Genomic DNA, 13,700 nt, shown 5'->3' with positions numbered 1-13,700 from the left:
GAAGAGTATGTATTGACTTGAACATTTTTATATCATCCGCATAAAGGAGAAATGAGGAGTTTTTGACCACGGAGGAAACGTCATTGATAAAAACAGAGAACAGAAGCGGGCCTAATACCGAGCCCTGAGGAACTCCGCTGGTTGGAGTGTAAACAAATGAGGTCTGTCCATTTACACTGACAAAGCAGGACCGATCAAGAAGATAGTTGCGTAGGAGGGCTACAATTGAAACGTCGATCTCAAACAGCAGAAGCTTTTGAAGAAGTAATGAGTGAGTAACAACGTCGAAAGCTTTGCTCAAATCACAGTACACAGCGTCTACCTGACTCCTCTGAAGGACTTCAGCTGATGTATACGTCATAAAAGTCACAAGGTTAGTTGTAGTAGAACGACCTTTTATGAAACCATGCTGATTATGAATGATTACATTTTTGAGGTGGAAGGAAAGTACTTTGTGCAAAGCTAATTCAAAAAGCTTAGAGGTTGCACAAAGAAGAGAAATGGGGCGGTAGTTCGAAACATCAGATTTGTTTCCTGATTTGAATACAGGGAAAACACGCGCCGTTTTCCACACGCGGGGAAAGGCAGAATTTTTCAAACAGTTATTAAATATCGTGGTTAAAACAGGGACGAAGGTACTATTGAAGGCTTTTATTATGGCGGCTGGAATGCCATCAGGTCCAGGGGATAAAGATGGTTTCAAACACTTAAGACTCTCACTTACTAACTTCTCGTCGAGAAGAACGGAATTATGTGCGCCAGCTGGAAGGCACACGGAGTCGAAAATTGGAGATTTGTACACGGAGGAAAAGTGTTGAGCAAAGCCGTCAGCGACATTCCGAATTTCATTCCCATGAGAGTCAACTAAGTGAATATGACTATCAGATTTATTCGAACGCTTGCGAACGTATCGCCAGAATTCAGTAGGACGATTAGAGGCACTATTCTCTAAATAATCAAGATAGGACTCATGATCCCGCTTGTACAGGCGTTAGCAAAGGGAATGCAAGCGGCGAAATTCATCTGCCCATGTATCCAGCCCAGGGCGTTTCGCTTTATGGTGGGCCCGCTCCTTAAGTTTCAGCGCTGTTCTAAGTTCCTTGGAAAACCAGAACGGAAATTTGCTGCGAGTAGGAGTGTGCATAGGTATGTACTGGCGCATACCATTGAGAACTATTTCAGTGAAGCGACTGACTTGTTCGTCAACATCGCTGATTTCGCTTAAAACAGACCAGTCGACAGAAGAGAAGAAACCGAAGAGACCAACATAGTCGCCAAGTGCGTAAGCGAAACGGGGGGAATTCCCCGCACGATTTGAATTAGCAGAAGGTGGGACAGAAACCGAAGCCGTTATTAGAAATGGAGGATGAAATTTGTCACAGCGAGTAAGTGAGATGTCAGATGACGAGACTCGAACATTTTCAAAATTAGATAAACAAATGTCAAGAACATTACCACAACAGTTTTCAATTAAATAATAATAATAATAATAATAATAATAATAATAATATTAATAATAATAATAATAATAATAATAATAATATTAATAATAATAATAATAATAATAATAATAATAATAACTCTGCCACGTCAAACTTGTCTCCTATGGCGTACATGGACATCTGGGAGCCGATATACACAAGAGCAATTAGGCACGTATTTTCCGCCGATATTTTGTGGCGCCCTTGAAGCGCGTTTGGGTAAAAGGTCGAAGCTCTGATTTCACCACTTAGTCAAATGTTTCTCTACAGGCAAAACGCTAAGACGCCCGTGTGCTGTGCGACGTCAGTGCACGTTAAAGATCCCCAGGGGTCGAAATTATTCCGGAGCCCTCCACTACGGCACCTCTTTCTTCCTTTCTTCTTTCACTCGCTCCTTTATCCCTTCCCTTACGGCGCGGTTCAGGTGTCCAACTATATACGGGACAGATACTGCGCCATTTCCTTTCCCTAAAACCTATTATTATTATTATTATTATTATTAATATATTATTATTATTATTATTATTATTATTATTATTATTATTATTATTATTATTATTATTATTATTATTATTATTATTATTATTATTATTATTATTATGATAATAATAATGATAATGGGCTGGATACATGGGCGGATGAATTTCGCCGCTTGCGTTCCCTTTGCAAACGCCTGTACAAGCGGGATCATGAGTCCTATCTTGAATATTTAGAGAATAGTGCCTCTAAACGTCCTACAGAATTCTGGCGATACGTTCGCAAGCGTTCGAATAAATCTGATAGTCATATTCACTTAGTTGACTCTTATGGGAATGAAATTCGGAATTTCGCTGACGGCTTTGCTCAACACTTTTCCTCCGTGTACAAATCTCCAATTTTCGACTCCGTGTGCCTTCCAGCTGGCGCACATAATTCCGTTCTTCTCGACGAGAAGTTAGTAAGTGAGAGTCTTAAGTGTTTGAAACCATCTTTGTCCCCTGGACCTGATGGCATTCCAGCCGCCATAATAAAAGCCTTCAATAGTACCTTCGTCCCAGTTTTAACCACGATATTTAATAACTGTTTGAAAAATTCTGCCTTTCCCCGCGTGTGGAAAACGGCGCGTGTTTTCCCTGTCTTCAAATCAGGAAACAAATCTGATGTTTCGAACTACCGCCCCATTTCTCTTCTTTGTGCAACCTCTAAGCTTTTTGAATTAGCTTTGCACAAAGTACTTTCCTTCCACCTCAAAAATGTAATCATTCATAATCAGCATGGTTTCATAAAAGGTCGTTCTACTACAACTAACCTTGTGACTTTTATGACGTATACATCAGCTGAAGTCCTTCAGAGGAGTCAGGTAGACGCTGTGTACTGTGATTTGAGCAAAGCTTTCGACGTTGTTACTCACTCATTACTTCTTCAAAAGCTTCTGCTATTTGAGATCGACGTTTCAATTGTAGCCCTCCTACGCAACTATCTTCTTGATCGGTCCTGATTTGTCAGTGTAAATGGACAGACCTCATTTGTTTACACTCCAACCAGCGGAGTTCCTCAGGGCTCGGTATTAGGCCCGCTTCTGTTCTCTGTTTTTATCAATGACGTTTCCTCCGTGGTCAAAAACTCCTCATTTCTCCTTTATGCGGACGATATAAAAATGTTCAAGGCAATACATACTCTTCACGATTGCTTGTCATTGCAATCTGACATATCCGCCTTCTCTGATTGGTGCTTGAAGAATGGGCTCACTCTCAATTCATCTAAAACCAAGGTTGTCTCATTTACGCGTAAAACGCACAGTCTTCTCTACTCTTATTCTGTGAATGGTAGGCCGCTGCCCAGGGTTGATGAAATTAATGACCTCGGCGTACGTTTCGACCGTAGCCTCAGCTTCTCCTCTCATACAAAACGCATTGCTCTACGGGCTATGCGTACACTCGGCTTCATCTGTAGGCTTTCGAGAGAGTTTCGATCCCAACTTCCTTTCTTAAAGCTCTACCTCTCCATATGCTTGCCGCTTTTGGAATATGCGTCTGTTGTTTGGAACGGCACTTGCCAGTCGAACTGTGAAAAAATCGACAGAGTTCAGCTAAAGTTTTTACGCATATTTCAACATCGGTTTTCTTGCAAAACTTCCAGCTCTCGTCCCAGACGGAGTAACTCACTGCAGCTTCCTTCTCTTAGCTGCCGTCGCGTGAGGGCAGATATAATTTTCTTGTATAAACTTCTTCATGGTCACATTCTATGCCCTCAGCTCCTAGCGCGTATCCTTTTGCGTGTACCGCGAAAGAGCATAAGGGAATTCAGACCATTCCAAGTTTCTGCGCTCCTGCACTCCCTCTCCCCTCTGGACAGAATGCAAAAGTTGTTTAATTCTCTTTGTCCTCACCTAGATATATTCGAAAATTCTCTCCCTTCCTTTATATTGGATGTCCGTGACGTTCCACTTTGAGCACTCTTTTTCTCATGCATAACTTCCCCTTTCATGTATTTTGTCTTTACTACACTTGTGCGTTTGCACCGGTATTATATTGCTTTTTTCTCTCCTTAATTGTTCATCACGTGTACTTGTCATTAATATTATTTCTTTAATACTGTATACTCACGCCTGATTGTCTGTAACGCGTTCACTAATTACGTTTCTTATTGTGTATGATTGTATTTCTAGTTTGTATTTCAGAGGTTTCATATTCGTTCATATTAGTATTGGCTTTATTCTTGTTTGTATTTTGCTATATGCTGTACTTGGCTGTTATCGGTCGTTCATTCTCTTTGTTTATTGTTTCATTAGTTATTTATATGTCTGTTGCCTGTTCTAGCTGTTTTCATTTACCGCTGTTTTCGCTTTTTTGCTTCATGCTTGCTGTCACGCCTAGTTTATATGTCTTTTTTTTCTATCGCCTTGACTGCTGCATTACCTCCCCTGAGTGTCTTCCTTTGTAGTGAAATAAATTTACATTTTGTGCGTGTGAATGGTGTACTAGCACCAAGACCTTTGGGTTGTTCCTGGGCACCAAAAAATAAAGATTGATTGATTGATTGATTGATTATTATTATTATTATTATTATTATTATTATTATTATTATTATTATTATTATTATTATTATTATTATTATTATTATTATTATTATTATTATTATTATTATTATTATTATTATTATTATTATTATTATTATTATTATTGTCGTCAGTGCGCGCATGCGTGACGCGGTTCATCCACTTTTTGCACACACTTAGCGGTGATGTTATATGGTGGCCCAGCAGCGCAGAAAGAAATCTCATCAAGGCAGGTTTCCTCGCCAAGAGTGGAGGCAAAGGCCTACGGAATGCCATCGGCTGCATCGACGGTTCGCACATCCAGATCCTGACTACAAGCCAATCGACGCAGTCATATTTCAACCTCAAGAAGTGGCCATCTATCATTTTACGAGGGATCTGCGATGATAGGAATCGGTTTCTGAATGTTTTCATTGGGTTCCCTGGATCTGTCCACGATGCACGCGTTTTGAAGGAGAGCCCTTTCTTCGCACGTGCAGTATTGGAATGTGGTGAAAACTACATTCTGGGGGATAGTGCGTATCGTCTGATGCTTTGGCATCAGAGGATACACACTGTCCATTGACATCATTGGCATGATTTGGCATCAGAGGATACGCACTCCATCCAGGGACAATGAAGCCTCATTTCCATCTTGGAAAAAACAGTTCAATAAGCGACACAGCCAGCATAGGGCGTCCATCGAGAACACCTTCGGCATGCTCAAACAGCGTTTCAGGAGTTTTTACCTTGTGGATGCCAAAACTGTTGTGCAGTCCTGCTATATAGTCATGGCAGCGTGTGTGCTCCCCAACCTGTGCAACAACGAGAGGGACTTCTTCCAGGAGCTGACATCTTTAACACAAGAGGAAGATGTGGGTAATGACGGCACTGAAGGCGATTTTGACTGCAGTCTCCCAAGCTACAGTCAGTGCCTGCGAGAGTTCATTGCAAAGGAGCAGTGCTAGGAACATGTCGCATCTCTGTGAATGTCATGCCAATGTGGAAAGGTGTATTGTAAAATTATTTGTCTCATATATATGAGGAATGTTTCCAGTTGAAATAAATTGAACATGCAGTGGTAGCGCAAGACTTTATTCTCCCTGTTGTGACCTTTGTTCCTTTGCAATCAAGTCAAGCAGGCGATCAAATCTCTCCATGCGGTCTGAATGCCGCTTTGCCCTCTCTTCTTCCCACTTTTTTCTTTCTTTTCGTTCCTCAGCTCTCGCTTCGGCTTGCTTCTCTCTTGATTGCCCCATTTTTCCCAGCACCTCCCAAAAGGGAGTAAGCTGTAACTTGCTGTGGCGTTTCCTTTAAGAGGCCGGGCTGTCCTCAACTGTTGCAGACAGTCTGTCCTCGACTGGCACAAGCAAAAGCTCGGCGGATGCTTCTGTGGTGCTTGTCCTGTAGAAAATATAAACACAGATGTCACACCATTTCCAGGTTTTTCCACAAAAACTGCCTTTCGCTTACCCTGAGCATCCGCTAAGGAGGATGGCCTTTCCAGGCTCCAAGAGCAATCGTGGGTTAATACTGTGCTCCTTTTCAAGTATCTCCGCCAATTCTCTGTGTAATGCGCGATGCACAAATGATCAACCCCATTGAATAACATAGTAAATAACATAGTAAATAAGCACACTTACTCTTCATATTCGCCACTCACGCGGTAGTCACCAGATGAACTGTTGTCCTCCTTGGTCCTCTTATACGCTCGGTCAAGTGACTTCCACTTATTTTTAATCTGTGTGGTAGTCATACTGCACATAAACTCCTTGTTGATAGGATCGGTGAGTCTCACCCACAGAAGCTTTCTTTTGCTAAAATAAAAGCATAGCATAGTTAAATATAAAACACGCTGCTACATATGTGACTGATATTTTGCGGTACCACTTCGATAGGTCTCTTTAGTACTTAATTTAGTGTGGCGCTTTCTGGCGCATTGAAATAAAAATATTTGCATACTGGCTGCCGCACATTTCAAACACTCTTGAGATGAGAATTGATGTACTAAGCTTAAACAAATCCTGCGAAGTATGCATGAAAACATTCCACTAACATTGTTGGAAGTAAAAATTCGAGAAACGACAGTACACTTCATTGTTGCTTATAATATTGGTGGCAACATAAAACGAAACGTAAAAGACAACGTACCGGAGTTCTCTGCTCTTTCCCACCAAGTCCTTCATCTCCGTGTACTTGGAGATGAACTTGGTTTTTCGAGTGCTCCATATCTCTGCTGCTTCATCAGCGGACGCGGATGCCGCTGGAAAGGCGCCTGGCCCCACTCCATTGAAGGCGTCACTGGCGCAGACCGGTGCCGGTGGTTGTGTCACAGGAGGAATATTTTCAGCTTGTGTATATTGGGCCACGAACCGGAGTGTCAAGCGCTGCCCGCCGGCGAAGACAAAACCTAACATTTGGAATGTGCACACAGCACAGCATGATATCTCAGAAATGCTAAATGGACCTAAATCAATGCCGCAATTTGACGGGGACCTATGCGTTGATTGTGGCCAACCGCTACCCGTGGTCACGAGTACGAATAAAGCACAAACTGCCCGCTAACCACGCTTTCATCGAAAACATGCAGCACCACTTGCCTGATGCCTCGTATATATATCCATTTGCGTTTGCTTCCTCCAGCGCTGAGCCGTCGGCTTTGTACACAAGCCTAACTTCTTTTTGGACGCCGTGGACGAGAACATGCATCGTCGTCTGCTCTTGGCTGGGCGGCAAGTACGTCATGCTGCACTTTTCTCTGCACTTGCTCTGGAGGGAGTGCAGGCCGGCTGAGAACTCGTGCCGCACTTCGCCAGCACCTTGACAAAACGAGGAGAAAAGTGTAGAGGGCGCGCGCTGCACCAGAAAAACGAGGATGGCGGCGCTAAGCCCACTGAAATATACGTCAGCCGGTGTAGCCAAATCGAAGATACCAATGGAGTTTCTTACTATTAACTAGAGGGAAAGCTGGCGGCATTGCACCTGAACATCCGTGGGCGCGCAATGCATCATGGGGCGATGAGCTACTTGGTGCGGGACAGTAGGCTTTTTCAGGAACACACAGTGGCGTTACAGAGATGTCCAATTCCGTATCCACGGCGCGCTCCGCGCGCAGGCGAATTCGGCGTAAAAGTAGTGCGGAAAAGCCATAGTAGCGAAAACGCAACAGCACATGACGCCAATAAAAGGTTTTTTTTTCGTAAGTGCTGTGGAAAAACATTTTAAATGTTGAAGCGACAACATCCTTTTTTCAAAAACATATTTCTTTTTAAAAGTGCGCCTGTTAAGCTCGAAATATTGGCTTTTGTGGTCTGCAATGCTTGGCCGATAGGAGAGCAAGACATCGCTTATTTCGAGCAAACTTTGCATTTAGATGCTTTCCTGCTCGTTTGTTGCATTTTATAGACAGGATAATGAATGATAGGACATTCTTGATTATAGAACAATGCTTGTTTTTTATTATTTTTTGGCCAAAAGTTGTAGATCTGCAGTCGGTAGCTCTCCGCTCCATGATGCTTAGAGCGCCCATGATGGTGCAGGTTGTCTCGAGGAAGCTCCATTCAAACTCCTATAGGCGGGGCGCCAGCCTTCCCTCTAGTTAATAGTAACAAACTCTATGCGTGAACATGTCAGTCTAAAAAAAACAGACACAAATGAATTTTATTTTGGTTACAAACTGTGTCGAAAACTTAACACGAAAGAAAATTAGAAGCGTTCTCAGGTTTGCAATTAAATTTGCTATAGGGTAACTTATCTTGCGACGAGGGCGCGCTGGCAGTGGTATCACGTGGACATGGCGGTGTGCAAGAGAACAGCTGATTCCATGGCTAGTTAATGTTTTTTTCCCGTCTTGTCTAAAATCAAGGCACTTTGGGGATGTCTTAAGTGCGTGGAAAATCTGTTTGAAGGCAGTGAATGCTATGGGCCTGCGGAGATAAACTTACAAGGAGCGCTCGGCTCGAAAATCAACGAAGACAACTTTAGTCTGTGTTCTCGCTCGGCGCCTGCTATCGATAACTAAGTGACGACTGGTTCTGTTTATTTTTCTTTACAAAATGCACTCACATCGCCCGTGTGCTGTGCGATGTCAGTGCACGTTAAAGATCCCCAGGTGGTCGAAATTATTCCGGAGCCCTCCACTACGGCACCTCTTCTTCCTTTCTTCTTTCACTCCCTCCTTTATCCCTTCGCTTACGGCGCGGTTCAGGTGTCCAACGGTATATGAGACAGATACTGCGCCATTTCCTTTCCACCCAAAACCAATACAATAGAATACAAAATACCAGACGACCATGAATCATCACAAAGACGCAACTGCCGACTGACCGGAGCAGACAGCTGCTGATAGCTAGCGATTTCGGTGCGGGAATTGAGAGCCGACACGATCTGCCTCTGTGGCAACAATCACTCTTCTGCGTCCTAACCAAGTGATGCCGCCCACGTCGGGCTTAGCACTTGATGTTCCGTTGGTGGTGTTGTTGCTCCCGTTGATGTCCAGTTGTTGTGGTAGTTTTTTTTTTTGCTTATGCAAGATGCAGAAATTGCGATGTTTATGCTCTATTTAGTTTGTTTAGACAAAAAAGAAGCACTTGATTTGATAACTTTGCTATTGTCACCGAAAAGGGAACGAGCTTGTTTCGTTAAAATCATTCGCTGATCTTCTAATAGATCCGGGGTCAACCAGGCAATAAGTAGTTTGCGTGTACGGCTTGTGTATAGGCAGAAAGTCGAGCAAGCTTGTTCACGTTCACTTGTACACAGCACTTTAATTATGCACAATGAATTTGCGGAGGCAATGTTAAAGTTTGCGTATGATCCAGGGCAGCGAGGTAGGTAGGAAAGGGCACGGATATGTAATATGGAGTGATGTTTGTATCGCTGGGTTTGGTGTGCGCAGTGTTTGAAGGGCTTTAAACACTTTACATAGCTTCCACCAACATGCACTTCCTTCCAGCTCAGAAAAACACTTAGGTTTTTTTTTTAAAGTTATGGTCCATCTTATCTGAGGCACTCTGTATACAGGCCGCTCCAGTAGAAAAGAGAACTGCCAGTTGAAAATGACTAGGATATTAAATACCTAGAGGAAAAGTAGCTGGAAAAGGGTTGCACTTGTCACACATATTATGTGATAGCATAAGAAGTTTGTCTGGCCATTTGGGATTGTCACCGTCTTGTTTCATCACGGACAAGACTTCATAGCCTTGTGTTATCGCAAACCAAGCTAGGTGTCACTTATGGGGCAATGAGCGAGTGCTCAAAAATTCCCACAGTGGAGCTGCCCTTATATTATTAGAGCTGTAGAACATTCCCATTCAGGTTGTTGCATGTTTTATTATTGTAAAATAACCTCTACTCACACCTCATCTGCTTGATGATGTGTCTGTGATGTTTACACATCTTTATCGATCAGTGAAGATGTTCAAGTCATTGAGCAGTCATGGTAGCCACTGCACCTTAAAATATTTCTTGTGCATTGTTTTACAGCGGTCTCCTTGCAGTAGGTACAGCTTTTAGCACTGAGTGAAACACCTAGACACATACCGTCAAGCTAAAGCTTAGCTTTGGTATTTACACATCTCATATGTGCCAAAATATTTTCTAGTCCTGAAAATGCATTATGAACACTGTATCATGCAGTATGTATTGTACAGGTAGCCTCTGTATGAAAACAGGCGCTTTGAATTGAAATTTGTTTCTTAATTGCACTTGAAAATGGCTTATGGTAATTATACATCAAGGTAAGGTATGCTTGTGTGTGCAGTGCTTCCTCTGTAAAAGAAACACTCGTGTTAAATGTTGTGACGAAAAAAAAAACGTGTTTACTGAATGTATGATGCACTAAAAAACCTTTGGTGTCGCTTTTTGATTGCAACAAGCATCAGAAATATTTGGTGTCTTATTCCCGGACTAAATTTTTGGTTGATGCATGTTCGTCACATGGGTAATGACCACAGGCACTACACCAAGATGGGGTGATAGCAGTGAAGGTGCAGGTGGGCTGACATAAGCATTGACATAAGAAAGTTCAAAATGATGCTTTTCACAAATTTGGCGAACTGATTCAAAACCTTTTCTGCCTTCAGGAAGAGACTGTGCAACACGCTGCTGAGGGACTGGGAGGTATACTGGCAAACAAACTGTCAATGAAGTGGCAGCCGATGCGGGCACTTGTCACTGCAGGCTTCTGGCCGCACATAGGCTGGCCAATGGCACAGCCACATCACGCAGTTGCTCACACACTTGCAAATGTGCGTTGTGCACTGACACGGGGAAATGACAGTGGCAACAGGAACAGTGGCTGATATGACTCTCCAAGCCAGCATGGTGAGTCGTCGCTAGGCGCCAGAGTTTTCACCGCAACTGTCGCTGCTCCGTCTGTAGGTACGCCTACCTCTGGAGACAGGTCGTTCTACAGAGGCTGAAAATACAGTAGCGCCTGCACCCTCTGCTGACATGGTCGCATCCAAACAAAGGATGTGACGTGCGGTGATGATGCGCACTGTCCACTCCCACTGGCAGGGCTCTTCGGCGCACTGATGCAGCGCTCAACCACAAACTGCTTGAAAGCATGTGGCGTGTTGCACAGGCTTTCTGCTGAGTTGGGTCCGTGATGCCGCGCCACTGGCGCAAGCAGCCATGGCTCCAGTGGGTAGAAATTGTCTCCTGCATAACAAAAAATGGCGCAGTTAAGGATGTCCTTTCTCGGTGATCTCAACAGCGTTAGGCACGTTTCACATGCTGCGAATTTTGAGGCACCGACACTGCGAATTCGGTGCCGCCGCTGAAGCTGCAATGCGATTGCCGCTGAGTCCTTTCACATGCAACGCAGAACCTGCGAATTTGTTCGGTTGTGACAACAGGGTTGCTAGATGTCTGCTTATCCAACCTGTGAATAAATGCGGCAGTAATGTAACATGGAATGTATTTATGTTGTTGTAGTCATGCGCACTTTGTGATACAAGGGAACATTTTGTATCTTTTTATCAATGTAAACAGTTCCGAAATATTCGAAAAGTACAGGATGGCCAAAGCTAAGCCTGGCCAAAGCTGGCCAAAGCCAAGCCCGACAGAGAGCCAAGCAGTGGATGCTCCCTATTGGTCAGTCGCAGAGCGAGCACACCGACTCTGCGAATGAATTCCACCCGGACGGAAATCGTTCGCAAGGCATCTGCGGCAAGAGCGGCGGCCCTCTCAAGCCGCAGACCGAACGAATTCGCAGTGCCAGACGGTTAAATTTGCAGCATGTGAAACGAGCCTTACAGGAAGCTCTACCATAAAATGGAGATTCCTGCTAAGTAGCCCACAGCCGGACACCGCATGATTGAGGTGTATAAGTGAGTGCTGCTGTAAGGTCAGGCCTTTACCATCGTACTGATATAATTGATGCGCTATGATTGCCTGCACAACGCAAGGACCGTCAGGTGCATTTTGTCTTGGTTTCTTAGACAGGAAATACCATGTGTTTCAACAATGTTAAAAGTGTGGAAACACACTGTATCATAGTGTAACGTTATTGCATAGGTGTAACTAGCCAGACTGAATCTTGTAGCTTTAGCAGATCCGAGTAAATGCATAGTGCTGGAGCGCAATATATGCGACGGACATGGCCCGAAGGTTGACACGGCTTTTTTTTCGTTACCCTGAAAAAACTCACCTCCGTCCAGCAGGCCTTCCTCCGCCTTGGAGTGCTGCCAGAGGAATGCGTCGTGGAAGGATCCGGATCACCGCGTGTCCGGGGCCAGAATGCGCATGTTCACGCCACAGATCCGAGAAAAAACACGCACAGCACGAACTTACTCCTTTTGCCGAGGCCCACACTTGCAGCCGAACTCCTGCTGTCAAAAACAGTGGCGGAGGTCTACTCACTATCATGTTTGCAGCGTAGCACCCCTTGCGGCTTGTTCTCAGCTTTGCCTAGCGGCTCTCTTATGGCGAAGTGTGCCATCGACACACCCGACGACGCCGGAGATGCTGCCGCGGCGAAAGTTTAGGCAAAGGAAGGCCTCCTTCGCAGTCGCCTTCTCTTCGGGTCTACCCGGAAAGCTCTTCTGCGAACTAACGTTGACAATGGTCCCTGTCATCCGCCGGAAACACTTGCTCACAGTCGGTTGGGCTACGCCGACGTTTGCTTCATTTCCTGCGGTGGCGAAGAAGCGCAGCGCACTCACCCACATCTCCCAGTTCAACAGTGAGTTCGCGGCACAGCCACTCTGCAGTCTCCATCCTAATTCAAAGCGTCGAAATAACTCGTCCCGCACGTCAAAGTCCTTTTCATGCACCCTCCTACACCGTTGCTCGAGTAGCCACCAGGGTATATGACGCTGTAAACAGCCGCCATTTTCGCTCGAAAAAATTGTGAGCGGTTTAAGAGCTACATTTTTCGCTCTCAATTTTAAGTCCGCATAATTAGGTGCCAACGTCATCACTTCAGCCGTGTTCACTACGTAAATAGCAGCCGCCGGTGACGCAAAAATTGTCGGCCAAGGCAGACCAATAGGAGCGGTGCAATATGGCGGCATTGTGAGCGTTTTAGACGCGTTTTATGATTGAGAGCGGTACAAAATAGGGCCCCAGGTGCTTCATGTGTTTGCCCAGCGCTTTTTTTTTTGTCCCTTCGTTGTTTGGCTTCGAGCCGTTGCGCTGTTTTAAAAGAACGATGGCAGATGCCGCGGCTAGCAGCATCTTTTCCTTCCTTTCCTTCCTTTGTTATTTCATTAATAAATAGCCATTAACAACAACAACATGCATAAACACATCGTGTCCATCTCTAAGCCAAGGGAACCTCTGCCAGTGACAGGACTCCCACTTACTATAAGAGCAAATATTAGTTTCGTGAGCTCAGGCGCAAGGAACATCGAATTACAAAGCTGATGTTTCCGGCCACAGAACACAACAAAAGTGGCTGCAACGGCGATGGTGGGCTAGTTAACAAACGGTGAACATTTTGGCCTCGAATGGAATTTAGGGCAGAAAGAAAGCCAGTGGATTCGTAGTTGTATTAAAAAGGAAAGCTAAGTGATATCATTCAGGGCCTCCGCATAGTGGGCTTACTCACTTTTAGGAGAGGACGAAGAGTTCAAGAAGGCAGAAAAAGTACACAATAACGGTGTACAGCCGGCCAAAGCTTAAGCTAGTGTTAGTGACGACCGCGTTCTGCGTGCTCCTGCAGCTTATGACAAAGCAAACTTGCGAAAATATAAAAT

The 13,700-nt window shown here is 44.4% G+C and overlaps 1 protein-coding gene across 1 annotated transcript; it reads right to left on the bottom strand.

Annotated features, from left to right (window-relative positions):
- Positions 1 to 5,616: 5,616 nt before the first annotated feature.
- On the bottom strand, positions 5,617 to 12,720 carry LOC144095686 (uncharacterized). Its single transcript, XM_077629347.1, has 5 exons — positions 12,666 to 12,720; positions 6,649 to 6,907; positions 6,141 to 6,314; positions 5,971 to 6,063; positions 5,617 to 5,901 (listed from the first exon to the last, which is right to left on the bottom strand). The coding sequence occupies exons 1-5, from the start codon at positions 12,718 to 12,720 to the stop codon at positions 5,811 to 5,813; spliced, it is 672 nt and encodes a 223-aa protein (XP_077485473.1). The 3' UTR covers positions 5,617 to 5,810.
- Positions 12,721 to 13,700: the final 980 nt, after the last annotated feature.

This window comes from Amblyomma americanum, chromosome 6, assembly GCF_052857255.1.
Source record: "Amblyomma americanum isolate KBUSLIRL-KWMA chromosome 6, ASM5285725v1, whole genome shotgun sequence".
NCBI classification, from domain to species: domain Eukaryota; kingdom Metazoa; phylum Arthropoda; class Arachnida; order Ixodida; family Ixodidae; genus Amblyomma; species Amblyomma americanum.
Note: the sequence above shows the minus strand (reverse complement) of the source record. Positions and strands in the feature narration are given on the sequence as shown.